This window comes from Rhincodon typus, chromosome 2 (assembly GCF_021869965.1).
Source record: "Rhincodon typus isolate 14 chromosome 2, sRhiTyp1.1, whole genome shotgun sequence".
NCBI lineage: Eukaryota > Metazoa > Chordata > Chondrichthyes > Orectolobiformes > Rhincodontidae > Rhincodon > Rhincodon typus.
In genome coordinates, this window is record NC_063333.1 from 49,720,549 (window position 1) to 49,746,757 (window position 26,209).

At 39.5% G+C, this 26,209-nt stretch overlaps 1 protein-coding gene across 1 annotated transcript in view; it reads right to left on the minus strand.

Annotated features, from left to right (window-relative positions):
• LOC109921901 (V-type proton ATPase 116 kDa subunit a 1-like) overlaps positions 1 to 21,587 on the minus strand; it is a 104,079-nt gene extending 82,492 nt beyond the window's left edge. Inside the window, exons 1-8 of the mRNA XM_048609900.1 lie at positions 21,471 to 21,587; positions 21,043 to 21,121; positions 20,814 to 20,911; positions 19,130 to 19,258; positions 14,023 to 14,132; positions 10,839 to 10,965; positions 9,825 to 9,907; positions 9,640 to 9,733 (exon numbers count right to left, since the gene is read on the minus strand). Coding sequence (XP_048465857.1) covers positions 9,640 to 9,733; positions 9,825 to 9,907; positions 10,839 to 10,965; positions 14,023 to 14,132; positions 19,130 to 19,258; positions 20,814 to 20,911; positions 21,043 to 21,121; positions 21,471 to 21,587 — 837 coding nt within the window. The remainder of the gene's footprint in view (positions 1 to 9,639; positions 9,734 to 9,824; positions 9,908 to 10,838; positions 10,966 to 14,022; positions 14,133 to 19,129; positions 19,259 to 20,813; positions 20,912 to 21,042; positions 21,122 to 21,470) is intronic.
• Between the last annotated feature and the right edge of the window lie 4,622 nt (positions 21,588 to 26,209).

The following is a 26,209-nucleotide window of genomic DNA, read 5'->3' on the forward strand; positions in this document are numbered from 1 at the left end:
TCTGAAGAAGGGTCTAGGCCCGAATCGTCAGCTTTCCTGCTCCTCTGATGCTGCTCGGCCTGCTGTGTTCATCCAGCTCTACACTTTGTTATCTTTGAATCAGGTAATGTGCTGGGGACCAGGGTTCAAATCTTGCCACGTGATAGTGGAATTTGAATTCAATGAAAAATCTTGAATTAAGAGTCTAATGATGGTTATGAATTATTGATTGTTGGAAAACCCATCTGGTTCACTAATGTCCTTCAGAAAAGGAAACTGCCATCCTTCCCTGGAACAAAAGCTGAAGTTGCTGGAAATGCTCAGCAGGTCTGGCAGCATCTGTGAAGAAAAAGTCAGAGATAACGTTTTGGGTCCAGTGACCCTTCCTCAGAACTGATGGTAGCTGGGAAAATGTTGATTTATATGCAGAAAATAGGGAGGGGGATGGGGTAGGGAGTAAACAATAGGATAGAGCCCGAAGAGAGAGAAGAGCAGTTGGAAAGACAAAGAGTTGATAACGATCAAACTAGGAGGGTGAATAGTTGTTAATGGGGACTGTTAGTGACGAATAACAGGGGGTGTGTAGTGGCAGGCTATGTGATAACAAGGCCTGGTGTGTGGGGTAGGGGGCTGGGACATGGGAGAGTTTAGGCCCTAAAATTATTGAACACCGGGGCTTTCCTCCTGCCAAGAGACTTTGATAGCCTTGCACTGATACCTACAGTCAACCATTCTGTGTTTCCCCAGTTCCCCTCAATGGTTTTTCATTGACCTGTGACTTCTCTGCTTTTTCTGTACCCCAGGTATCTCTCTGTTATTCTTACTGTGCCCTCATTTTTCCCAACCTTCACCTCTTCCCTCTCCTGTCCCTTTCTGCAATTTTCAACATTCCTCTACTTCTCTTCACCTTCTCCTCTTTCCTCCCTCCTCCCTCCTTCTCGACCCTCCCACCTTTCGCAGTGCTGGCACAATTAATCCTCTTCCCTCTAACCTTCCTTGAAAGAAACAATGGCTTGCATTTATATAGTGCCTCATGACCACAGGATATTTTAGATCACTTTTCAGACAATGAAGTACTTTTAAGCTGCAGTAATGAAACACAGCAGGCAATTATTCACTTTTGTTATATGTCTTGCCAACAGGATGCCAGCCAATTAAAAAAAAAATTAAATATGAAAAATTAAAGCATTTGTACTTGAAGTACAAGACAACTTAATGAAAAAAAAAATGTTTTTAGAATTGTTGTAGACTTTGAAATTTAGTTACTGAATGCAGGAGTACAAAAGTTGAAAACAGATAACTGAATTTATTTTATAAGTTTGATGTTGGCAATTTGGTTTGGTCTCATTATCTCTTAACAGACATTTTATGACAAAATGGCAGATTTTTTTAAGACAGCCACATCTTAAATTTAAATCTCTTTTTCATCATTGTACCATGTTGAAATAATACTTTAAAATTAGTAAAATAAAATTTCTTATTCATATATGAATATCTAAAATGTTTTCTGCAGAACATTACACTGCCAAATTTCCTGGTTTTCCTCTTTTACAATATGTTCATGGTCAATGACAGAATATCATGAACACTTCTTTTAAGTGGAATAAATTCTACAAACAAAGCCTTGCCAACAATGGAAAAGTATTCAAACACATACACTATTGCTCAGTGGTACCAAGTACCAATCAGCTGTAACCATAGCAACTTGCACATAATAACTGTTTTCGAGGTTTCTGTGGTGTCAGGACACAAACAAAGTACCCTCATTGTACAGTCAATGTGACAGTCAAAGACCGCTCACGCTGACTTTTCCAAGTTTCTGCAGCAGCCTATTTGTCACCATGGAAACTACTTTATTGCCACTTTATTGCACTATATACAAAAATTGTGATTTCACATGAGGACTAATCAACAATGTCACGCCGATTGTATGACATTTATGAAAGTATAAAAATATGCTGGATCTGAGGCGCTTCACAGTAAGGATAATTTTTCTTTGAGATACATCTCAACTAATCCTTTCTGCTCTCTCCTTGCTGTCTTGCTTGACGTGATCTATTTCCTTAACTTTCTCTGTCAGGAATTATAAATTCCTGTAGTCATGCACATGCTGTATTATACCATTAAAATACTCTTTAAAAATGTAGGGTATTTAATTAACAATGCAGCTTTAAACGGTAGGAATTAATAAAGCTTGATATGTATAGATTATAAGTTTTTTTCCTCCTCCATTATCTTGTTAGATGTCAAGACAAAAGCTGTCCTCTCATAAATAGTTCACCGTTGAGGGCATCTGACTGTATTAGTTTCATCTATATTGTCATTGTGACATTCCTTCAAGAAAAAGTATCATTTCCAATAGCATGGGATTGCAATTAAACTTGTGAATTTTCTCTCTAACACACTGGAATATTCACCTACGTTTAAAATTTCATTAACTAAAGTAAAAAAAAGGCCTTCACTTAATATTCAATTAATCCAAACTCTCAGCCATGGGTTGAAAACTTCCTTGGAGTTGCTCTTGCTTCACTATGAATATTCATGGAATATTTGGTGGAAACATTCTTTTACTCTCAAGTCTGGGGAAGAAGCTCTGGGGAAATTCCCAGCCATCGTGACCATGACAAATTATTGAGTCTGCCTTAGGTGTTCTCGAGGGCACAGCAGTGATGGATACTCCTATAAATAGTCTCAGCAGTTTATGCCCAATGCCTAGTCCAATACATAATTATTGATAACGATAATCTAAGGCTATAATATATATCCAATACTATATAATCTAGGTGTCATGCTATTTAAGAATACTTGGTATGCGCTTCCTTAGTCTCTTGTAGGTGGTCGGCAAAACACTTAGATAAAGCAATAGTTGATCAAAAGTTGCTTAATTTTACAACTGAACATCAGCAAAACAGTCTCTAGTGGGATCTTGATCTGATGGGCCAATGGAGTGGCAGATGGAGTTTCGTTTAGGTGAATGTGAGGTGCTGCATTTTGGAAAGGCGAATCAGTTCAGGACTTATACAGCTAATGGTAAGGTCCTGGGGTGTGTTGCTGAACAAAGAGACCTTGAAGTGCAGGTTCATAGTTCCTTGAAATTGGAGTCACGGATAGACAGGATAGTGAAGAAGACGTTTGGTACTTCTGCCTTTATTGGTCAGTGTATTGAGTAAAGGAGTTGGGAGGTCATGTTTCGGCTGTACAGGACATTGGTTAGGCCACTATTGGAACACTGTGTGCAATTCTCGTTTCCCCGCTACTGGAAGGATGTTGTGAAACTTGAAAGGTTTCGGAAAAGATTTACAAGGATGTTGCCAGGGTTGGAGGTTTGAGCTACAGGGAGAGGCTGAGAAGACTGGTGCTATTTTCCCTGGAGAATCGGAGGCTGAGGGGTAACCTTATAGAGGTTTAAAAAATTATGAAGGGCATGGATAGGGTAAATAGACAAGGTGTTTTCCCCAGGTTGGGGGAGTCCAAAACTAGGGGGCATAGGTTTAAGGTGAGACGGGAAAGATTTAAAAGGGACCTAAGGGGCAACTTTTTCATATAGAAGGTGTTGCATGTGTGGAATGAGCTGCCAGAGAAAGTGGTGGAGGCTAGTACAATTACAACATTTAAAAGGCATCTGGATGGGTATATGAATAGGAAGGGATATGGGCTAAATGCTGGCAAATGGGACTAGCTTTATTTAGGATATCTGGTAAGCATGGACGGAGTTGGACTGAAGGACCTGTTTCTGTGCTGTATATCTCTATGACTCTATGACTCTATCTCAACCTCACAATGCCAGTGCTAAGTGGGAACTGAATATCACACAGGATAGCCAAAGGCTGAAACAGGATCGCCATCATGTTTATCTAGGGATCACCCCTGACAGAACCTTCATGTTCAAACAAACCTCATACAGACTACAGAAAAAGATAAAATCTGCAACAACCTCCTCAGGATCAGGATCAGAGGCTGAGGTCTGAACAACCTCTGCTCTCGGCACTGTGTACTTACCTGCAGAACACTGTGCCTGGTAATGTACCAATCTGCCCACATCAAACTTATCGGTGTGCAACTCAACTCTACAATACACATCTTTAGTTACTCTCTCGCCACCTTACCTCCCCTGTCTTCCAGTGGTAAGCAATCTTCCCTCCTAACCACCCATCCCCTGCATCCAGAGGTTAATTGCAACTCGTGGATAAGTTGTATTCCAACTTAAGTCTGTCCTCAACCGGCCAGCCTCAGGATGCCTTTTGTCATGCTGTTCCATACGGTTATAGCCAGCATGCCAAAGAGTGACAGCTGAAGGCCTATGGCAGGAAAAACCCACTGAAAACCAATTTCTCATCATAGACCGTGCTGCTTGTCCACCCAGCTTTGCTGTCCTGTGATGACCATGGGCCCTTTGAAACCATTTTCAGAATGGGCAATTCCTCTGTGTAGCCACTTAACAACAGTGGGGTCGCCTTAAACACGTAGGTTGTAGTTGTAGCGCAGTCCGAACAATAACTCACATTATCAAGAAGAGTTCGCTGACTTGAAGGCAAGTTTAGAGAACTCCATTTAGCTTCTGTTCCTTGGTTCTGTGACTATGCATACACTACATAAATAAATTATTTGATCTTTTGCTAGCGAGTTTTCTCACTGTATCTTACCAATCTCACTGCATAAATGACCTACAACACCTCTATGGCACCCCTCACGTCCAATTTCTGCCCCATCCTGCCATGAATTGTTTGTCAAACAGCTCCCCATTCAGCAGACATCTATTAACACACTGGCATCCCTTGCACCCATACCATCTTTGTAAAGCCGCTGTGCACCTGGACAAGTAATGTCAATCTGGCATTGCCACTCACCATCAGTACCATGGCACAATAAACGTGACCTGAAGCTATGCTGTGCATGGGAGACGGCAACATGGTGGATACTCCCTCGCACATACAACACCATTCTCTCACCTTCCTTGCTGTTTAGCCACCAGACCACACATTTTACCTGTCTGTAGCTCCATCCTGTCTAAACACCCTCTCTACTTCAGCACTACTCTGTCCCCATACAGGCAGTAATCAGACAAATCCAGACATGAGCTTTTACTTGCAGAAAACACAAGGGAACAGCAATGAAACCAATTCACGCTGAAATTCACCTGACAATCTAAACCGATTTCTGCACGATACCCTGCCATAACCAGCTCTGATCGATTGGAAACAGTATGTCTGTCCGGCTTGTAATGCCCAGAGCAGCAGAGCGCTTAGGCAGACAAGGACAGATTTGTCCTTTGATATAGCACACTCTGTCCCGACTTTACTAGAGGGGCCTCTCACCCTAGACCAGTCCAAGCAGTGGAACTGCATCTTCAACAACCCCATCTGTACAATTTGCCAACTCGCTTTTATTTGATCACATTTCACTGCTTTCATGTGATTTATCAAGCATATTCAAAATGACATTTTTTTCTTGCACAGATAGTCTATATGCCCATAGATAACACAGTGTGGAGCTGGAGGAACACAGCAGGCCAGGCAGCATCAGAGGAGCAGGAAAGTTGACATTTTGGGTCGGGACCCTTCTTCAGAAATGGGGAGGGGGAAATGAACTGGGAAACAAATAGAGAGGAGGAGTGGGACTGGGGAAGGTAGGTGGGATGGTGATTGGTGAGTGCAGGTAGGGAGTGGTGGGGATTGGTAAGTGAGGTGGGAGGGCCACTGACTAATCCCCACCACTGCCTACCTGCACTCACCAATCACCATCCCACCTACCTTCCCCATTTCCACCCCTCCTCTCTCTATTTATTTCCCAGCTCCTTTCCCCCTCCCCATTTCTGAAGAAGGGTCCCGACCCGAAACGTCAACTTTCCTGCTCCTCTGATGCTGCCTGGCCTGCTGTGTTCCTCCAGCTCCATACTGTGTTATCTCTGACTCCAGCATCTGCAGTTCTTGCTAATCAAATCTGCGTGGCCTTTATTTTTCCTACATATCAACAACAACAATGGAAATTGAGAAACACTTTTCATTCAGTTACGGAATGCACTGGATAGAACCTGCCAATTCAGTTGATTAATATATGACCATGTATATATATCTCTGCATCAAATCCTGAGATTCTGTCCTGTGCACTCAATATACTGAATTGTGGAAAAGGAATTGATCTGAAAGAGTTAAAAAGTGTACGTGTGGCCAAAGAACTGCTCTTCTATTGTTGGGTTGTAAGTTGGGAGAATAACTATATGAGGACTGTTTGTCTCTCGTATCAGAAATTTCCAACCTTTTTGTACTGAGTATACCCTTAGGTAACTCGTGTTCCGAGGAAACAGATGTGTGTACAGAACAAATGGATTTTATTTTCCCGACTAATATTACTGAAAACAGAAATCAACAGTGATAGAGCAACATCAGTACTGCATAACTCAATAACGTCAACATTGAAAAATACTGATGCCCTTTGTCTCAGTGTGTAGAATGCACTTACTTACTGCATAATTTTGGAAAATTTCAATCTCTATGTTCAAAAGGCTTCTATACTAATTTTTAAAATAAGTGAAGAAACATCAATCACATTCCTGATTAGTTGAAGCAAAACAAATGTGTTTAGACTTATTTAGGATGGAAATCTTTTTGAATTGATATCCACAACCAATCAAGTGGCACAACTTTGAAACCATTTCTCAAAGCAAGGAGTTGTATTTAATCGAGGTAGTAAGTGGGAGTGGGGGGGAGTAGTGCCCAACAGCTCGAGCATTATGAGAAGCCCCATGTTGCCTGTTTTAGGGAAGGCCAGCTGTTTTAAATGTCACTCAGGCACTCAAGTAGACATTGGCAGGTTATACCCTGGGGCAAAGCCCAGTCCATTAAACTCTGTTGGTCAATCAGAATCTGAGGTCAAAGCTCGTCACTGGATCCCAAGATCTTGAAGTTAGGGATATGGGGGTGTGAATGTTGAAAGTTGGCAGCAAGGCCAGGGCCTGACTCTTAGTGAGTCTCTGCTTCCCTATGCCAGGTCCCAGGATCAGACACTGAGTACTTTGAATGAGGGCCCCTCTCTGGGAGCTCTGCACAGGTTTGCTTGTTGTGCTCCCTGCCAGGAGAGTGCCTCGTTGCTACCAGGGTCTTAATCAGGGTGGAAGCAGGAAGATGGCAGGTGCCCTGCATGCCAGTCTCCTGCCTGATTAAATGCCCCTGCCCCAAACCTGCTAAGGGAGAACAGTTAATCCAACCAGACCCCCCAACAAAATCAAACAGATTCTCTTTTAAACTGAAGGCTGTCTCAGCATTTTAAAATAAATATATAAACACACAACACACACACATGCACACACAGATACACACACGCGCACACACACACGTACACACACACACATACACACACACACACACACACGCGCACACACATGTGCACACACACACGTACCCCTGAACTTAATGCCATTTTCCCATACATCTTCCCCACCTGCAAGTCGATTGATCTCTGTCTTGAAAATGTTTATTGAATTAATTTCCAACAGGGTAAAGAATTCTAAAGATTCTCTACCCTCTGAAGGAAAAACTCTTTCCCATCTCCGTCCTTACTGGCTTCCCCTGTCATATATAGCAGTAAGTATCTGAAAGGGTTAACTCACATCGAAAGATAAGCTCCGCCCAACACTGTATAAAGGACTGATCCTGGGAGGGTCTAACCAATGTTTCTAAGTAACAGGGTTCTAAGTTGTAAATGGTAATCAATGCTGTGTACTTATTCATATGTTTAGCTTCACTCACCTGTGGCCTGGGATCCAGTAATGATCGTAGACCTCCGGTGTGTGTTGTACCAGTGGCAACCATTGTCTCCCCAGTGCAATGGCACTTCACTTTTGCATGATACTATTTGTATCATCCAAGAACTAAGTGGGTTTACAGTTAACACAATTGACAGTTGAACTGACTCCAGTAACTTGAAGGGATTTGAAAGAAGTTTTTGTGATTTTTGCTTTCCTTTACTAGTTCTGATTTCATTTGTTGTTTGCTTTTTCCAAGCAGATTTGATACCTGTGGGGGAGTGAGGAAGGATCTTCCTTGATAGATCAGAAATCATGGGTGTGGGACAGGCCTGATCCCAGCTGGTCTTTTTCTTGATCATTCTATCTATTTCTGCCACATTTGCAGCTTTTAAGGTCAAAGTTCAGTACTGTGCGGTGCACAATGAAAATGCTACAATTCTTACTTTGCAACAAGGAGTTCATTGAGCTTGTCAAATATTTCCGCCAAATAGCTTTCCAAAACCCGAGCGACAAAGCATTTGTGATTCCTTTTGCAAAAGCAAAATGGAGTTTCTAATGAATGTTCACCGAGGTTACCATGGCAGAGTGGAAGAAGCCCAAAGGAAATCCTTAGCCTTGATTGAAACATTGTCGGAAATTTGATAAACCCCTGTATAATTTTAAAATTGGTTTCCCCCTCTAAAGCCTAATAGAATTTAATAGATTTTCTGTTTCAGTATAATTGAAACTGGTTGTAATATTTGCTTTCAATTGACTTGTATGTTTGACTTGTATTTATCTGGCTGCTGATTTAAATTGTTTGATGAGTTTTGCATCTAAATTCTTGATTTTGCTAGCTTATTTGACCCCATTGAGTGAACTATACAGTAAGTTGTATCTGCTAGTGTGAGAATGCAACGGAACTAACTCATGAACAGCGCAATATAATAAGAAAAAAAATCTATTGATACATGAATGATTACGAAGGGGAGCATTAATCAGATGGAAATTGGACTTTTGCCCTCACTTGAGTAGAAATCCCAACTGGAGAGTAATAGTCAATCTGATTGGCTGGCAGCTCTGCAGTTCCAGCACCACCAGTGGTCACGACTGGGACTACAAACAGTTCCTAGATTCTTAATCTTGGAGTCGAGCATCAGGTAAGTATGGGTGTCCCATAGTGGGGAAAGGAATTATGGAGAAGTGGGTGTGATTCTTGAAGTAAAGACTAGGACGGAGGGAGCATCACAACACAGATCTTGGAGCATGCCCAATGTTGATACTGGGTCCATGAGGAAGGCTCACCCTGCATCCATCTATCTTGCATTCCTCAGGATGGCCTGCTGGGCTTCTCACCTCACATGAACCTTTTAGTTAAAATTGAGGCCAGGATGGAAGTGGCCATTATGGTCTCAAATGAGGTGAGTGAGATTGGCTGCCCTGGCATCATCTGACTCATGTCAAATTGTGTACACTTTGGGGGAAAGTGAGTAAGTGGCAGGGTGGCAGGAAGTCCACTTAGGAAATTTTAAGGCCCCTCCAAGGCTATACAATGCAATCCCCTCATTTGTCCCTTAGCAAAATGTGATCTTACATTTCTGCCACAACTGAATGGTCATATAGAAGTAGGTGGAAGTGGAATTGAGTGCTAAATCTCTTGGTCTGATTTTGGATTATGCTTTTTAGGAACCACCTTCTCTCAGTGATAAAAGCTATTGACACAACTTGCTGCATTCCAACAGAATTTTCAGAATCTAGGCCCATCCAAGTGCTAACCTAACACACTGTGACATGTAAATTGCCGCTAACAGGGAAATCGGAGCATCCTCTTGGACAATAGGTACAGCATTGAGACTTACTGCAGCTACTGGGCACCAATGGTTGTTCATACAGAGAATCGGCCTTTGCAATTTTAGATAAAGTTCTTCAAAACATACCGTATGTAAATCCTCAATTTGCATGTTTACACCAATACTCATTTCCATTCTTTCATGTAAAGTTTCTGGGCAAGGATATACTGTGGCATGGAATCTGGAAAATAAAAAATAACCTGCTCTTGAGTCATCTACACTTTGCTATTTACCCTAAATGCAATTGTTAACCAAACTCGTTGGATATTTACCCGTCACATATCTTCATCACTTTGCTTTTAAACTGTTCTCCTTGGAAGAAAACAATGAACACATCTTTACTGATGAACTCATCCTGCAGATAAAGAAAAACTAAATGGGCAAGTCCTTTTATAGCAATGATATAAATCTGAATGAAAACTAAATAATTCTAATCTGTTTGATTGCAAATGAAATAGAGGGAGGGCCCTTAGAACCTAACTTATATGTGGGACTTAGAGAATCTATTGTCATGTGAGTTTTATCATTCATCCAATATAACTCTTCATTGAACTTAATGTAGAGCAAAATCAGATGGAGTGTAAAGCCATTGTTACATCCAATATCATCAGCTTCCAATTGGTGGTTTAAGTTAAATTTATGACTCCCAAAGCTCACATTAGTATTTTGGTTTAATATGCTTATAATATACAACACCTACAAAGCTTAAGTGAGCCCATTTTTCAATAGCTTTACACAATAATCAGGTAAAAAATAACTTGCCTTTAATGGCCCTTGTTTGAATTGTGTGTAATTGTTTCAGAGTGTATTAGCTTTCAACCGCCTTTTTGAAAATACTTCTGCCCATATTGTTTCAGTATGTGTAACTCTGAGGTTTCGCACCGGTGATGGTGCTCTGTTGGGGAATTTGACAGATTTATCCATCATAACCTCCATGGGTTTGACCCGCTTTGACATCAGCAAAAGATGTCTGTGCTCAGAGAGTTCATATTTCAATGAATCATGACAACTGGGCTTTTTCACATCCTGTTTCCACTGGAAATAAATATATAGAAAGTATTTTACTAAATACACAGTGCAGAAGGAGATTATTCAGCTTATTGTTCCTCTGACAGTTGAACCCTAGTTGAAGTTGTTTGTGCTATTTCCTTTTCTCCACCTTTTCTCCATTTCCTATGGTTAAGTAGTTATCAAATTCACTCATGTGATAGCTTCTTCCCCCTGTCCATTTAGTAGTAAAGCAGTCCAAGTTGATTATTATGTTAAGCACAGAATGTTTTCCTTACAGCCATACAGTCTTCTGCTGGAACATTGATTTCTACATGGCGTAAGACAATGTTTCCATGACATAGCCTCCACAGTAATTTTTCAAAAGCAGAAAACCGTTCTCGTTGGATCACTCCAGCCACAAAACTGCAAAGTAGTATAGAAAGAAGCTTGAGATTAGATCACTTTAATGTATTATATTCCAATGGCAATTTCACAGAATCCCTACAGTGTAGAAGCAGGCCATTTAGCCTATTAATTCTACACCAACTCTCCAAAGAGAATCCCATCCAGAACCACCACCCTACTCTATCACACTGCATTTTCCATGGCTAACCTACTTAGTTTGTACATCCCTAGACACTATGGGAAATTTAGCATGGCCTAACCTGCACATCATTGGACTGTGGGAGGAAACTCACAAAGACACAGGGAGAATGTGCAAACTCCACACAGACAGTCAACAGAGGCTGGAATTGAACCCAGGTCCCAGGCACTATGAGGTAGCAGTGCGAACCGCTGAGCCACCATGCTACCCATTCAATGCCATTTAATTTAAACCTCTGATGGCTTTGCACGTAAATGTACTGCGTGGTATGTTGCTAAACTGTACACACCAGAAATTATTTCCAGTCCATCATAAGTTCACTGACCTCAGCCAGAGCAGATGTTTAATTATCACAAGTGGCTTCAACGTATTTGGGCTAAGTAGGATGGTAAAAACTCAGTCAAAATAATGCTGTCTAATGATTCCTCCTGGGAAGTGTGAAGAGGCTTGATATTGACTTGATATTCTGCACAGTTGAACTTTCTGAGAACATCTAATTTGTAGACCTGCACATGAGAAATGTAAGATACAGTCAAGGAGAAATAAAATACTGTTTGGGTGAGCAGATTGATCTGTTATCAGGTGACATGAAGAATGGTCATTTTTCAGAGGTGGGAGAATGGTACCTTACCCGAGTCAAATTGCATCCTTCCCAAATACATTTTAGTTGTGCTGCATGCAATTATCAACTTCAATACGCAAACGTTACAAATTGTTTTAAAGAGAAACATGATAATTTGTGTAAATTATTTTGGATAACAGGTACAGGCTGAACAATAAGCTCTTTTACCATCAAGGTTTAAACTGAAATTGGTGTGGAATTTAGACTGTACATTTCTGATCATTCCAGACATCATCCCAACAGACTGAATGACTCAGCTTGCAGTTGATTATAGATATCTCCCAAGATTATTTAGTAGTAATTTGAAAGTGGTAGCACCAAAAAAGGCAGATTAATCTACATCCTTGTACCTAATTTACAGTTTCAGAAGCAGAACGAAACAGTTTAACAGTTTTTCCAACAGCTTTGTGTGATACAAAGCTTTTTGTGGGATTGAATTCTTATAAAGTGGCCTACCAACTTGCGGTCTGCACAATGTAACAGCAAGATAAGAAAACACTAAAGAACCTGAACTCCTGGAATGAGTAGTGCGTTTTGTTCCCTTTTAAGTCAATCCAATAAAAATGACAAATAAAAAGGCCCTTCACAATTAAGATAAGCAGTTAATCAGTATTACACAGTGTAGAGCTGGAGGAACACAGCAGGTCAGGCAGCATCAGAGGAGCAGGAAAGCTGAAGTTTCGGGTTGGGACCCTTCTTCAGAAATGGGGGAGGGGAAGGGGGCTCTGAAATAAATGGGGGGGGTCAGGCGGGGGAAGGTAGGTGGGATGGTGATAGGTGAGTGCAGGTAGACAGTGGTGGGGATTGGTCAGTGAGGTGGGAGGAGCGAATAGGTGGGAGGAAAGACGTACAGGTCAGCCGCTGCTTCCGATGTGGCCTCCTCTACATCAGTGAGACCAAGCGGAGGCTTGGAGACCGCTTTGTAGAGCACCTGCGCTTGGTTTGCGACAGTGTTGAGAGCTGCTGTGCATGGGCCTCTGAGGCCCATGCAACCAATGAAAATTAGAGAGAATGCTGATACTACAGTAATTAGCTAGTTTCACAACTTGACGATATATTTGCAGCTTGATAATTGGACTGCTCACTAAAGTATGCTAATGTATGCACTCATGTTGAGACAGATGGAATTCTCATCACAGCGATGGGGAATTCTCCCAGTGCAAATTTCTTTGAGGACATTAAGAGTGACCTTGCTGCACCACTGACCACAAAAACTGAGCCGTGGTCTGAATACAAGCAGTATGAATTAATTCAGCACAAACTATCAGCTGAGACAACATGGTTGATATCAAGGACTTGTCACCAATATCTCCTGTTCATGGACTGTGTGCTCTATGGTCTGTTCCCTGGGATGTACACTGAAACAAACATAGACTGTGCCTGGAGGACCATCAACTCAGTGAAAGATGTTCTTTGGTCTGCCTGAAACTTATTGGTCTTCCAGAACAAGGAGTTGACCTCGATTGAATATTGAAGACTGGCACCTTCCAAGGTCCGGGACTATGTGCTGAGGGATGCACTAAAGTTTGGAGTAGCTGCCGCTAAGACGCAGTGGGGCAAGACCACCGAGTGAGGTCTTCCTGCCAAAGTACAATGAGGTCCGTTCAGTTATCAGATCCTCCTGGTGTCTCAATATATGTAAATTTATGTTACTTAAATGAGAAATGCCTTTGGGTTTGTTGGAACCATTGAGTGAGTCAAGCCCCAATGTTTGTTTGTTCCCAATATGCAAAGACTGCACAGAACTGAACAGCTGTAGTGACCATGTATGTACATAAAGATATCTTTATGAATAAAGTATATTCTTGAAATAAAAAATAATCGCCTCACAAACAGCTAGGTGACAAAACCGCTAGCCCAAGTAACAGGTATATAATCACAAATATTTCCACATTAAGAATTTGAAGTTGAAAAGAAGCAGAAAGTCATACATTACAATTCGGTATGGATTGTAGACCTTCTCCCTTACATTGACAGCTCTCCCAAAAGAGATTACAGAAGCTATGTTTAACTTGTAATAATGCTAGCCAGCTATAATTTCATAATCATAAAGATTCTGATGATCTGAAACAGAATGAAGGGGGTCTGTCACAATGAATACTCACTGAGCAAGTAAGGAGCAGAAATTGTGTAGTTCATGTGCTGTGTACCTCACATATTGAGCTGTTTCTGGCTGCTGTGTTTTGGATCATGTTTTGCTACTTTCTGTGCTAATACAGCCTATTTGCACTGGCATGTGAAATGCAGGATATACCCCAGTTTCAGACGTCCTCCTCCACTAGTACAGCTGAGCCTCCTTGAAAATCCTGTTATAGAGACGGACTCTTCAGATGGAAGCTCAGAACTTGACAACTGGGATTCTGCCTGGAGAAAACAAAACCCAAAGCACATTAAAAGCAAGAGGTTGTAAAGTGCTTTCATTTTTCAATTACTGCCAGCTGAAAGCTTGTTTTTTTTTTAATAATGTGAAAATAGTATTTTAATTATGTAAATACACAGCAGACCAAATAAAGAATTCCAATTTACAAAACCATTATAAAATAATCTTAATTCATTTCTCCTTATGAGAACAAATTGATAAAATGCAAACAACAAGCTTCTAGCAGCAGATGCCAAAAACCTACAGTTTTTCATCCGAACATGAAAGTGACTGTGATGTGCTCAGTGGAGACCTCTGACTAAAAGCTCAACAGCACGACACTCTGATGGTGGGAGTCATTGCCATGGCCTCTCGCTTTGATTGCTGCTGACCACATGTTCCAAGACCTCACTGTACTTGGCTCCTTACCTATTTTTCATCCTTCCTATGCACTCCATCAGAATTTCAGCAGGGACGTAACAAGTGGGCCACAGATTTTTAGATGCAATCTTTAAAATACCATCAATAAACGAGAGGCGATGAACCTGATATTAGTTACTACATCAACCTACAATGAAACAGTATATGTGAAAATGTGAGCCATTTTGCATGGTGGCCTTTCTTCCAGCAGAAAGACGGTTACTAAACATAGCTTAAATCTTCACCTGTACCTTAATGCGTGTGAAGGGGGTTAGAATGTCATTCGTCAGTTATGATACAAAACACTAGGCAGCACCTGCTATTTTTTCAGAAAAGCAGGAAATATCACAGTGGTGGAGCAAAACCATCCAGGCTAAAACTAACAGATTTATCGACAAGGAAAATAATTCTGGATACAACAAGATAGGCAAGAAATCAGTGAGATCGTACTGAAAGAATAAAGATAGAATCTGGTAACTAAATGTTAAAATATCTCCTTTAGAATGTATTTCTTACATTGTCTAATTACTTGTACAATAGTTGGCCTGAAAATATTCTATGAATGTTCTGATACAATATCATACATAAGTGATATTGACCATATTGAGTTTAATTTCAAAAGCAAAGCGAATTATTATAGTGCACAGATGTTAAAAGGTTATAATTGTGGTAAGTAAATAGCTGCTAATCAGTCATTATTAGTGCACCATAGAATTTATTGTTCATGAATGAACTGATGGGCAGATGCTTGTACTTTCGGACATTTATTAATATTTTAACTATTTATAATTTGATTGGCGCTTTGAATGAAACCTTTACATCTGACGCTAACCTATTGACCAAGTGAACTGTCAGCCAATTGGTCACCATTAATCTCCACAATGGAACTTGAAAGCTGATGTCAACTTCTAATTTGTCTTGTAATTGGATAACCTATTGTACAGAAATTAATTCCTATTTCATGCAGGATGAAAACACTGTATTCATCAGTTGTCTTTCTATCTGGAAAAGGAATTATTTGTTACTGTTGCTCATAGAAGTGGTCTGTTGTATGGTTCATACAAAAGATTCTTGAATAGTGTTAACAAATATTTCCAGTTAAATTGATCTATCTGGCATATGGAGACTTTTTTGACAAATGTATTTTCCTGCAACTATCACTTATTACGCTCTTCACTTCCTACAGTCTTGTCATTATGGTGGGAATGTAAGCTCTTGAACTGACAGAGTGTTTGTGCTGCTAACTATGAAGCTTGCTTTCAGGGAAGCTGGGTAAGGGCATCATCAGAATTGTTAGGTGATTTCAGACACAAGGCAAGAGTTTTCCCTGGCATCACCCATTATTGCAGTTAAAATTGGTTGGTTGGTAGCTGAAATTGAGAGATAACAGTTAAAATAATTTTGACTGTCATCAGATTCTTTCAGAATTCTGGACAGAGTATTATCCTCCTGAAAAGTAGTGGAAAAGGTGGGAGAAAGGTCAGATACTCGGTTTGGTTGGCACTAGGAAGCTATCCATCCCCTTCCTATCACCTCAGAAATTGACTGCTGGGTTCCCCTCTATCTGTGACCATTGAAGATTAAGATTCCAGCCCTCTGAGCCTCCACCTGGTCTCCAGTCATCCCCATGCTGCTGCTCAGCTCTGGAGATTCCAGGCTGTGATTGGCCATCAGCTCCAGGTGGGCGGGACATCTTGTCTCATTGTAAGAATAAAACGTTGCTGGCCATCATAAGAAATTTGTCCAGGACAGAGGTGTACTATCTCAATTGTGACAATAGGATTGCCTCATGATTTAGAGCTGATGGACCTTGCCCATGTGATTAGAGAGTGCAGCAGCATACTGTTGACATTAAATGGCTGGAAGAGAGCAAGGAGGCAGATGGAAGCCGAGGTCAGCAGTCAAGAGGTCCAGCAACCAGTGCTGGAAAATAATGAATGACCTTCCCAAATCTGCAAAGGCAAGTGAGTACCATGCAAACTGTGTCTGAAATGTGGGTGTGACCTGTAAATCTGGGTCTGAATTATAGTGGGAAATTAAACAATTAATACAGGGTTCCATACATATCCTCATTCTCAAAGCTGGGAGAGTCCAGCACATCAGTGCAAAAGACAAGGTTGAATCATTTGCAACCACCTTCAGCCAAAAATGTTGCGTGGATGATCCATCTCAGCCTCTGCCTAAGGTCCCTAGCATTACAGATGCCATTCAACAGCCAATTTGATTCACCCCACATGATATGGTTACAAAAGCTATAGGCCTTAATAAAATTCCAGTGACAGTATGTGATAGTAGCATGTGCTACAGAACCATCTGTACCTCATGCTTAAGATTTTCCTGCACAGCTATTAAACGGGCATCTACCTGGCAATGTGGAAAATTGACCATGTATGTCCTGTCTACAAAAAGAAGTACAAATTTAATCAGGACAATTACTGCCTCATCAGTCTAACTCTAATCATTCAAAAAGTGATCATTGATAGTGCAAGTGGCACTTAATCACTTGGTTCTTCCTGGGCTCATCCATCTCCACCTGCCTCATCAATGACCTTGCTTCCATCTCAAGGTCAGAAGTACGGATGTTTGCTGATGGTTGCACAATATTTAGCAGCTTTGTCCACTCCTCAGGTGCTGAAGCAGTCCGTTTCTATATGCAGTGAGATCTGGACAACATTCAGGCTTAGACTGATAAGTGGCAGGTGTCATTACCATGGATTATAACCTATGGACATGTTGAACTTTTAATTGCAACTTACGATTTTTCTAAAAAAAGGGAGGTACAGCCAATAATGCCTGTGGATTTAAGTTTAGTGACTTTTTTTGGAGAGAAATCCTGAAGTGTCATACCCAAAGGTGTCAGGAAGTGTTCAGTGGCATAAAAACACTACAATTTTAACTATAATTTTCGATGAGTAACACAGATTGTGAACAGTTAAAAAAAAAAGCAATCTGGGTGAGAAGCATGTTCCTTTTAAAATATACAAGTACAGAAGTTAAAAAAAGGTACAAACCTAGTCTTTATCTACTAGTGGGCTGAGGTGCTCAAGTGTGCTGAAGGGCTGGGGTGCTTGTGTTTATGAGCCTGGAATCAAGGGCATGTGTGCTGTGAAGGTCATGGTCAAAAACCAGCTGCCTGTTACCCCTATGTTGCAGGCAAATGACTCTCACTGTAAGTGCTAGAAGCCAGTCAGCATGCCAGTTCAAAAAGAAACAGGACAAAATAATTTCAGCTAACCTGCTAAGTCACGAATCTTGAATCTGACCACTCAGCTATTTATGTTCCACTATGTACACTTCATGAAAGATGGAGACTGATTAGCATATCTTTTACTTTTATCTTCTTTCCTTGGATTTTTTGGATTCATTTCTTATTTCTAATCTGTGTGTATGTGTACTGTGTTATTATTTCTTCTCACTTGTTGACTCAAAGAAGTTGTTAAATTGGTTCCTTTTAGATCACAAATTCATTGAGGTGTGGAAGAAAGGTATTTGCGAGGGAAGGGATCTTTTTTAGTTAACCCAGTTGGAATCACAAGTGGGCAGGTGAATATAAAAGGAGGGCCAGTTCATCCCTCCCCTCTGGGGTGGGGGTGGGGCTTGACAATTTGGGGTATTTTGTTTGGAATGATAATAAATTGAGGACCATTGCCCATGGATTGTTCACAACACAAGTAATCTCTGTGTCACATAAATGTCAGGCAATGAACATCTCCAATAAGACGGTATCTAACCATTTTCCCTTTGCTTTTAATGACATTACTATTAATGAATTCCTCACTATCAATATCCTGGTGGTTACCATTTACCAAAAACTGAACTGGATTGGCTGTGTAAAAACTGTATAAAAACAAGGGAAGGTCAGAGGATAGAAATTCTGATGTGAATAACTCTCCTTTTGACTCTCAAAAGCTTGTCCACCATCTACAAAGCATAAGTCAGGAGGGAGATGGCTTACTTTCCTGGATGAAAGCAGCTCCAACAACAAACAAGAAGCTCAACACCATACAGGAAACAGCCCACTTGTTTGGAAACCCATTGACTACATACAACATTCACTCCCTCCACCACCAATGCATAGTGGCAGCATTGTCTACCATCTACAAGCTGCACTGTAACAATTCAACAAGGTTCCTTTAACACCACTTTCCAAACTCGCAACCTCTACCAACTGGAAAGACAGAGGGAACAGATGATGGTAACACTACCACCTTCAAGTTTCCCTCAATATAACATAACATCCCAACTTGGAGTTGTAAAATCATTCCCTCACTGTCACTGGATCAAAATCCCAGAATTCCCTTCCTAACAGCACTGTAGGTGCATCTACACAACATGGACTGCATCAGTTCGAGACAATAGTTCCACATCACTTCTCAAGGGCAATTGGTGCAGAATAAACGTTTATCTGACCAGCAGTGCCCACATGATGTGAAAGGATTAAAAGAAAAGGACATATTAATATCGTTTCCTCAAATAGAGGACACTTTAATATTTCTCCTGATGGCATTAGAAGCAATTGTTATTTCATGATAGTGCAATAACATGAATGTATTCAATACATATGTGGCAATAACTGACATACCTCTTCAAAGAAATCTTCAGTTATCTGAAGAAGGAACTTTAGCTCTGTCAGCTCTAGGCAATTATTTTTCAAAGCTTCTTGGTTCGTGTTGATCTCTTTCAACTCTTTTTCTAGCTTTTCAAAAGCAGCCTAAATGAGAAAATGTGGAAATTTTATTGCATCAATTCCCTACAGTTTTGCAAAGAACATTTATGAAGGGCAGATAAACCTAATTAAAATTGATTTGCTGAGAGGACAATAGATTGAAATGTTAGCCCATCATTATTAAAGACAACTAAAATATCCATTTCTAATTGAAATGGCAAATAAAATATGTAACTTGTTCTTTGTTCTTTGCCCTTTGCATCAGGGACAATATAATAATATCAGAAAAAAATTGTTTCTTTTCTAAAAGCAAATGCTTTAAGAAATAGTCTTCAGATATTTTTAACTAACTTGGTGACTAAAACTACAATCTTGTTATTTTTGGTGGAAGAACTATTTACAGGATTAAAGTTTTACATCAAGAATTCCATACAGTGACAGAACAATTGTAATCCTTGATCTTGATCAGATATAAAATGAAAATGTGTCCTACATGTTTCATAATATAATGCCAATTGCTCAGATTATGAAGTAAATATCTGGAAAATATCTGTCAAACAATTTTCTTAAACTCTGTTAAAAGCTCCTTTTAGTTCTACAGGACAAAAAATAGTAAAGAGCTCAATTTTGTTAGATTACAAAAGATCACAGTCCATGTTGTTGGCAATCTACCTTCCTGGCAGTCACATGAAGCAATAATGAAAAAGCAATAATTCATTCCAGTATAGTTTATGTGCCTTAAATATTATTTTAGAATTGGGTCACCTTTATGTCTAGTCTGGAAATAATTGTGATTCTTGGTATATTGCTAGAATATTGAACTAGTCAAAGATGGTTACCTCACAAAATTGTAATGTCCTGAACTGGTACAAAAGGAGCGCCAATGAAATGGGGGTGCAAACCACAAAAATAAAGTAGCAATTTAGTCAGTAATGGATTTTGACTGTGATTACATTATTGACTCCCAATCAGAGACCTGACTGCTAACCTTTTTTGTTTTTAACTGGCCTCATCTAATTGAATAAGATTTGCCAGTTCCTGGCTAGTAGCAATGAACAGAAATTGGAGAGGAAGAGGTCATTGAACCATCACATAGGCCAGAGCCTCACAGTAAGTCAAGAAATAGCATAGAGAATTGAAAGACAAAATATTTGGAAAATGTAAACAAAGAGGGTGTGAGGAAAATAGATTGGAAAAGTATAATCAAAGCTGGAACTCTGATTCATTTAACATTATGCAGTGAGTACACATAACCTCATAAATATATCAGTGGGAAGTGATAAATATTAAATTATTCAAAATGAAATTTAGAATCTTATTTATTTTTTGGTAAGTACAATTATCTTTATTCTATGGAAGTTCTCTGCAGTGTTTACCGAATCACATTACATTTTAATTTACAGAATAATTCTACGTTAGTTCAACGGCATATGTACATGCTCTTTTTATAATTACTCTAAAGCAGATCGTAATCTTTTACAATGAATTTCACGTACAATAGAGAGAAATCTATGTTGAATCACAGAAGAAGAAGAAAAGTGTGATTTCCTGTAGAATCAGTAAATCAGAATAGGCAGTAATTGCAGAAATCAATACTTACCTCCAATTCAATTACATCCCTTGGGCAAGGGGCCTTATCATTTTCTGCACTTTCAATGATTGGAATGATAGCTTTTATAATTTCTTTTTCCAAAAAGCCTGCAAAAGGTGAAAATTGAGATATGGTATTCAAACTTAAACATCTGACAGATTTTTAATAAAGATGATGAATTAATTTCTTAAGTTTCACAAGGAAAATTTTAATTGTCCAACTGGGATGTAAAACCTACGTAGAATTCTTTCCATTTCCTCACATCGTCTGACCTCATTCACAAATTTCCTCTGGAAAGCAATGATTCCTGGATTCAGCTGTAAATTTGGGAAAAATCAGTAGAAGTACTATTACTTGTGTGAAAGATATGGATGTCTTATAGTTTCTATAATATAGTTTCTCCAATATTAAATAGGTAGCTTTTCTATTGATACTTGTCATTCTTTACTTAGAAGCACTAAATAAATAATGAAGATACGTGACAAGCTTTTGGGTTTTTGAAAGGAAAATAGCCAAGCCAGCTATGCATTATTTTCATCACATATGCATCAGTTGCAGGCTAAGGAGGTTGCAGGGTTTGGATATTGTTTATAGCACTGCATCACATCTTTGTAAACAAAATACAAATAGGATTGTTATCATTTTTTAAACGCAAAATGTACTCACATCTCTGAATTGTACAAGTCCTAACTCTCCCAGTTCATTAACACAACAGTATGCTGTCTCTGCCTGAACGAAAAGTTGAATCAAGCACATTTCTTCACTTCTGAAGATTGAGCCCATTTTCAATTGTGATTAATCTCTTGGAAGTCAAAGTGAGGTGCTCCACTTTGCTGTATTTGATCTCAGTGTTCTTTCCTAGAGAAAAATTAGCTGCACGTATCACTTCAAATATTAATGCTTTAGCCTTTTGCTATTTTATTGATTGAAGAAGATGAAAGGTACTAGAGTATTTTTAACTAGTCAGCAAATAATCTTAACAACTTGGTTGGTTTATATAGAAATCAAATTCCATACTGTTAAAAATGGAGGCCAGCTGACAAAAGAAAAACTTGCATTCCTTAGAATAAGTTCACAGTTCATTGAATAGAAAAACATTTTCAAAGTTCATGACACCATTAAACTTACACAAAGAGTATATAAAAGTGTTTATTCACATTTTGTGACAAAATCAAACATACCTTACAAATCAGAGTCCAACAAAGGAGACAATCACCAACAAATGAGTTCTGGTAAATCACAGAACAGAACTAACAATAGTGTAGATTTGTATCTAAATTTAATAGTACCAAAAGTCAATTAATGCCCATGCCCAGTGGTTGTATTAGTTAGACTTTTTCCAGACATTTTCAGTCACAAATCAATATAATTAATGTGACAGAATCATCGATATGATCTCTCAACCTATTTAAATTCATTCTCATCTGGTGTCAAACGATGGAAGATACATGAGCAGTAAAGCAATACAATTGATTTGTTCTTTTCGTTGTGCCCTGCAATGGCCCAGTAGTTATTAACACAAAGGCAAAGAAAGCCACTTATATTCAACTCATTAAGTCAAAATGTTTAATTTGAAAGTAACTTCCACAAATTCCAAAATTTATCATATCACTACATCACACTTTCGGTCATTTGTAAGCAGTTTGCTATATTGATTTGATTTGATTTGATTTATTATTGTCACATATACTGAGATACAGTGAAAAGTATTGTTTCTCACACTATCCAGACAAATCATACCTTACATAAGTACATCAGGGTGAAAGAACAGAATGCAGGATATAGTGTTACAGCTGCAGAGAAGGTGCAGAGAAAGATCAACTCTAATGGATAAGAGGTTCATTCATAAGTCTGATAACAGCAGGGAAGAAGCTGTTCTTAAATCTGGTGGTACATATTTTCAAACATTTGTAATTTCTGCCTGATGGAAGAGGGTGGAAGAGAAAATAACCCGGGTGGGCAGAGTCTTCAATTATTTCGCTGTTTTGCCGAGGCAGCGGGAAGTGTAAATGAAGTTTGTGGAAAGCTGGTTTTTGTGATGGACTGGGCTGTGTTTACAACTCTCTGTAATTTGCAAGTCCCATTTGTAATCAATTGCAATTATTTATCTGTGTTGCTATTCCAGTTTCCAGTTCACTCCATCCTTTCTCACTTTTCCCTCCATCTATGGCTGCGAGCTTTATGTGTTAGCTTTAGGGTCTGTGTAGCTACTTCTTCCTCAAGAAGAACAATAATAACTTACAATTCTGTCAGAGCGATTGTCCTAAAGTGTTTAATAGGCAGATTGGACAATAAATAGGATTTAGGAGAGGAGTTAAGGTTGGTCAAAGTGATTTAGTTTCTGTGGTGCAAAAGTGTTGAGGGAATTGAGGGGTTTAGAAAGGATTTCTGGACTGCAGAATTCTGAGGGACTAAAAGTGCTGTTAATGCTGATGGAGTAAAGGGAGGATATATCCATCATCTGGGAAGAGGAGAACATTCTGGGGGATGGCAGTGATGCTGTGATTGTCACTATATTCAAGATAGGTTACATCCAATTGCAGTGACTAAAGAGGTATCTCCTTGCTTTCTATTCCCATCATTTACTTCCTGTAGAGGCTGAGGAACTCCTTCCAGAGTCAAAGTCAGGATTTTCTCAACCAAGAATCACCATAGACATGATCTTAATTATGTAAACAAATTGTAAGCAAATACAAGGAAGAGAACTAATCACTGTACATGGTTTCTTTCAGTCAAGAAAGCCTGTGGGTCTTACCAACTGTGAAGGTTTATGCAATAGCCTTCTCAGGTTTTGTTGTCCTCAGAAATTTATCACCATCTTCTCTCGAATCCACAGTGATATACCAGCCATGATTCTCACCAATGGACCATTGTACATTCCAGTGTAGATTGGAGTCAAATGAGGGTGCATCATTGAACTAACTCTCTTCTCCAGTTTTCTCATTGCATTACTGCACTTCATCTTCAGGAAGTTATCCATAGACATAGAAATAATGTACAGAATGTATGTTCAACCAAGATTCCTTCAATTCAAAACCAAAATCTTTCCAGTTTTAGCCGTTGACCTTCAGTATGCAGATGTTCAATGGGTCAGAGCTGGAAGAATAAACAATTATGATTTTAAAGATGAGCCTGGAAAAGATTACAGTTGTAGAAGAATTTGGAAATGACTGTATTGGGCAGGAAAGAATCAGTGGAGTATAGGAGTGTTTGTTTATACAATATTAGAAAGCACTCGGGAAGCAGGACGATATGAGGCAAAAGAATGGAAATGAGGTAAGGAGGGGAGGAACAGAGGAAGGTAGAAGGGAATGGAGGGAGGACTTTTATTTATATTATATTATTTTGTAAACCAGATGTACTTGGCCACTTTCCTACATTGTTAGCTAGATGCCAATATTGCAACCAGACCAGAGCAGATTGTTTAGAAAGATGGCCAATACTGAAACACAGGGCTTCAGCACCACAGTTCAGATACTGCTGAGATTAACAATAAACAAAAAAAAACAAAGAACTGCGGATGCTGGATATCAGAAACAAAATCAGAAATTACTGGAAAAACTTAGCAGATCTGGCAGCATCTACAGAGACAAATTAAAGTTATTGTTTCAGGTCCAGTGACTGGTTCTGAAGAAGGGTTATTGGACTTGCAACGTTATCTCTGCTTTCTGTCCACAGATGCTGCCAGACCTGCTGAGTCTTACCAGCAATTTCTGCTTTTGTTACTGCTGAGTTTGATACTTTTGGCTCGGCCCAGTGGTGTTAGAATTAGGGAGACAAACAAGTGGCAAAAAAAAAAGCAGAAGGATATGGACCATCCTAAGCAGATGTTGGTCATGGCAGAAATATCAGCAGCTTCTTCCTGGCCATTATCAAACTATGAATGGACTCTCTAGCCTCAAATAATGCAGATCTTGCTAATGTTAATCTCACATAGCACACACCCTATGCAAGGTAGCTTGTATGACTCTGTCTAAGTCTTTTTGATCTGTACATCTTTTGCTTAGTATGATCTGCCTGTACCGTTCGTAAACAAAGCTTTTCACTGTATTTCAGTATATGTGAAAATCAACCAATCAATCAATCAATCAATTCATATATATCTGAACCTTTAGTCACTAGAATTACTTCTACACATAAAGATTGACTCTTCTCTTGGACTCTTTCTCTCATACTTAAGTGCTATGACTAATGACAGTCTTTCTCGAAAGTGAATAAACAGTGGCAAGGCAGTGTTGCAACCTTTGCTCCTACTTTTGTCTGAGTTCAAAAAGCAATTATTGACACATGATGGTTGCATTAGACAAATGTGTACGTGACAATTTTATTGATTCAGCAAATGAATATGTACTGCTGCATAGTATACATGAATCAATGTGACCCATTAGATTCAACCTTTTCAAATGTAAGATTAATTTAATAAGTAAGTTACAGAAACCAGTAACATACATATTCAGGAACACAGGAGTTCTGACATGTCAGTAATTTCAAGCTGTGCCCATTTATGATACAGATACATGTGTGCTGGCATTGAAAATGGTCTCTCCAGAAATTATGAAGCTACTCTTTCTCCTTAGTTTCAATAGCTTCCCAGCACCTGGAAATTATGCAGTAAGATTGAGACTGAAAAGAACCGACCTAGGATGGAATCTTTGGTGAGACAGTGTGCCGATGCGATTATCAATGTGTAATGAGTAGAGAGTCATAGAGTCATGGAGATATTTCGACCCTTTTGGTTCAACATGTCCATGCTGACCAGATATCCTAAACAAATCTGGTCCCATTTGCCAGCATTTGACCCATTTCCCTCTAAACCTTTCCTATTCATAAACCCATCCAGATACCTTCTAAATACTGTAATCGTACCAGCCTCCACCAATTCCCCTGGCAGCTCATTCCATACACGCACCATCCTCTGTGTGAAAAAGTTGCCCTCATGTCCCTCTTAAACCTTTCCCTCTCACCTTAAACCTATGCCCTCTAGTTTTGGACTTCCCCAACCTGGGGACAAGACTGTGTCTATTTACCCTATCCAGGCACCTCATGATTGTAGAAACTTCTATAAGGTTACCCCTCAGCCTCTGATGCTCCATGCACTTGATCAGTAGAGAAATCAAGGGTTATGGGGAAAGGGCAGGAAAGGGGATGTGAGCATTGTCAGTTCAGCCATTATCCTATTTAATGGTACAGCAGGGTAGAGGGCCCAAATGGCCCACACCTGTTCCTTTTTCTTATGGTTTTATGGCCTAAGCTGTGGAACAAAGAAACCTCACAGGCACAAATAGTGCCCAGCTTTTAAAACCAAATGCTGTTATTGTAAGAAAATTTCAGGAAATATGCTGAAGCAGGAAACAGCCACAGAGAAGACAAAATCATTCAACTAATGACATGAAGAAGCAAATGAG